This window comes from Salvelinus namaycush, chromosome 37 (assembly GCF_016432855.1).
Source record: "Salvelinus namaycush isolate Seneca chromosome 37, SaNama_1.0, whole genome shotgun sequence".
In the NCBI taxonomy this organism is placed as follows: Eukaryota; Metazoa; Chordata; class Actinopteri; order Salmoniformes; family Salmonidae; genus Salvelinus; species Salvelinus namaycush.
This window is the reverse complement of record NC_052343.1, coordinates 16,124,129-16,126,760: the sequence shown is the minus strand read 5'-3', so window position 1 is coordinate 16,126,760 and position 2,632 is coordinate 16,124,129. Positions and strand designations below refer to the sequence as shown.

The 2,632-nt window shown below is 43.3% G+C and overlaps 1 protein-coding gene across 1 annotated transcript; it reads right to left on the bottom strand.

The window, feature by feature from the left end:
- Nucleotides 1-308: 308 nt before the first annotated feature.
- Nucleotides 309-1,912, bottom strand: LOC120031653 (metalloreductase STEAP4-like). The gene is made up of 4 exons (XM_038977451.1): nt 1,891-1,912; nt 1,179-1,195; nt 963-1,133; nt 309-557 (listed from the first exon to the last, which is right to left on the bottom strand). The coding sequence occupies exons 1-4, from the start codon at nt 1,910-1,912 to the stop codon at nt 309-311; spliced, it is 459 nt and encodes a 152-aa protein (XP_038833379.1).
- Nucleotides 1,913-2,632: the final 720 nt, after the last annotated feature.

The following is a 2,632-nucleotide window of genomic DNA, read 5'->3' as shown; positions in this document are numbered from 1 at the left end:
AAGAAAATCGTTACACTGTAACGCAGCAAATGTGGAAAAAGTAAAGGGGTCTGAATACTTTTCGAATGCACTGTATCCCGAGACTCGGAGAAGTGTATCCTAGACATATGATGTGATGTCAGTTTTTTATTTTCTGCCCTAATAGTTAAAGTTAGGATTTGTGATGGTATATCTGTACCTGTGGGCAAGATACAGTGACCCTGTGGAGTTTTATTTGCATTGCATCTTAATCATTTAGCTGAAGCTCTAATCAATAAATACTTAATTACTAAGGTATGTAAAACAACCATTTATCACAGTAATTATTTTCAGAGGTGGCTGATTTTTGTCTCCTGCCCCTCTGCCACGCCCCTCTCCCAGCCCTGGCTGATGGTGTGGTCCACACAGGGGGTTATGAGCAGCAGCTTGAGCAGCAGCACCACAGAGGGAAGCACCAGACACAGCATGTAGCCTGGTGGGGTGTACCACTTGTAGGTGGAGGAACGCAGGAACTTGTTCCAGCCATACAGGAAGCCATGGGCTGTACACAACAGCAGAGTCAGGTGGCCCAGCTTGGACTGGTGGGGGAGAGCACACAACACAAGTGTCTCAAGTGATCACAATTTATGACGTATTTATTTAACCATATTTACAGCTCTGATGATAACTGAATCAATGTTATTATTTACAGCTCCATGACGCAGCAGGAAATTCTCAGAGAAACACATTTTCAGAAGTGAATGAGTGATAACAGAGAGGGTTAGATTATGACACATGTACAGGCACGCATGCACAAGAACACACACATGTATGCTTGGGGTCATTGTCCATTTGGAAGACCCATTTGCGACCAAGCCTTAACTTCCTGACTGATGTCTTGAGATGTTGCTTCAATATACCCACATAATTTTCCATTCCTCATGATGCCATCTATTTTGTGAAGTGCACCAGTGCACCCTGTACCTGTACGAAGCACCCTGTACCTGTACGAAGCTGAACTCCCTCCAGCTGAGAGCTGCTCCAACAGAGGGCAGGGAGGTGATCCCCAGCAGGACGTAGAGACAGAAGCCCAGGATCCCCAGGACATAGAAGGAGTCTGTGCCCCAGGCCTTTGTGTTGTCAAAGTCAAATGGAGTGGTCTTATTGGCTTTTATCTGAGAGAGAGAGACAAAGAGAGACAACGAGAGGCTGGTAAAAACTAAAGATACAGTATTATCTTTGTCCCAGTCACAGGAATATACAGTTGAAGTCGGAAGTTTACATACACCTTAGTCAAATACATTTAAACTCAGTTTTTCACAATTCCTGACATTTAATCCTAGTAAGAATTCCCTGTCTTAGGTCAGTTAGGATCACCACTTTATTTTAAGAATGTGAAATGTCAGAATAATAGTAGAGAGAATGATTTATTTCAGCTTTTATTTATTTCATCACATTCACAGTGGGTCAGAAGTTTACATACACTCAATTAGTATTTGGCAGCATTGCCTTTAAATTGTTTAACTTGGGTCAAACGATTCCGGTAGCCTTCCACAAGCTTCCCACAATAAGTTGGGTGAATTTTGGCCCATTCCTCCTGACAGAGCTGGTGTAACTGAGTCAGGTTGGTAGGCCTCCTTGCTCGCACACGCTTTTTCAGTTCTGCCCACAAATGTTCTATGGGATTGAGGTCAGGGCTTTGTGATGGCCACTCCAATACCTTGACTTTGTTGTCCTTAAGCCATTTTGCCTCAACTTTGGAAGTATGCTTGGGGTCATTGTCCATTTGGAAGACCCATTTGCGACCAAGCCTTAACTTCCTGACTGATGTCTTGAGATGTTGCTTCAATATACCCACATAATTTTCCATTCCTCATGATGCCATCTATTTTGTGAACTGCACCAGTCCCTCCTGCAGCAAAGCACCCCCACAATATGATTTTGCCACCCCCATGATTCACGGTTGGGATGGTGTTCTTCGGCTTGCAAGCCTCCCCCTTTTTCCTCCAAACATAACGATGGTCATTATGGCCAAACAGTTCTATTTTTGTTTCATCAGACCAGAGGATATTTCTCCAAAAAGTACGATCTTGGTCCTCATGTGCAGTTGCAAACCGTAGTCTGGCTTTTTTTATGGCGGTTTTGGAGCAGTGGCTTCCTCCTTGCTGAGCGGCCTTTCAGGTTATATCGATATAGGCCTCGTTATACTGTGGATATAGATACTTTTGTACCTGTTTTCTCCAGCATCTTCACAAGGTCCTTTGCTGTTGTTCTGGGATTGATTTGCAGTTTTGTACTAAAGTATGTTAATCTCCAGGATACAGAACGCATCTCCTTCCTGAGCGGTATGACGGCTGCGTGGTCCCATGGTGTGTATACTTGCGTACTATTGTTTGTACAGATGAACGTGGTACCTTTAGTCGTTTGGAAATTGCTCCCAAGGATGAATCAGACTTGTGGAAGGCTACAGGTCTGGCTGATTAATTTTGATTTCCCATGATGTGAAGCAAAGAGGAACTGAGTTTGAAGGTATGCATTGAAATACATCCACAGATACACCTCCAATTGACTGAAATTATGTCAATTAGCCTATCAGAAGCTTCTGAAGCCATGACATAATTTTCTGGAATTTTCCAAGCTGTTTAAAGGCACAGTCAACTTAGTGGTTGTAAAC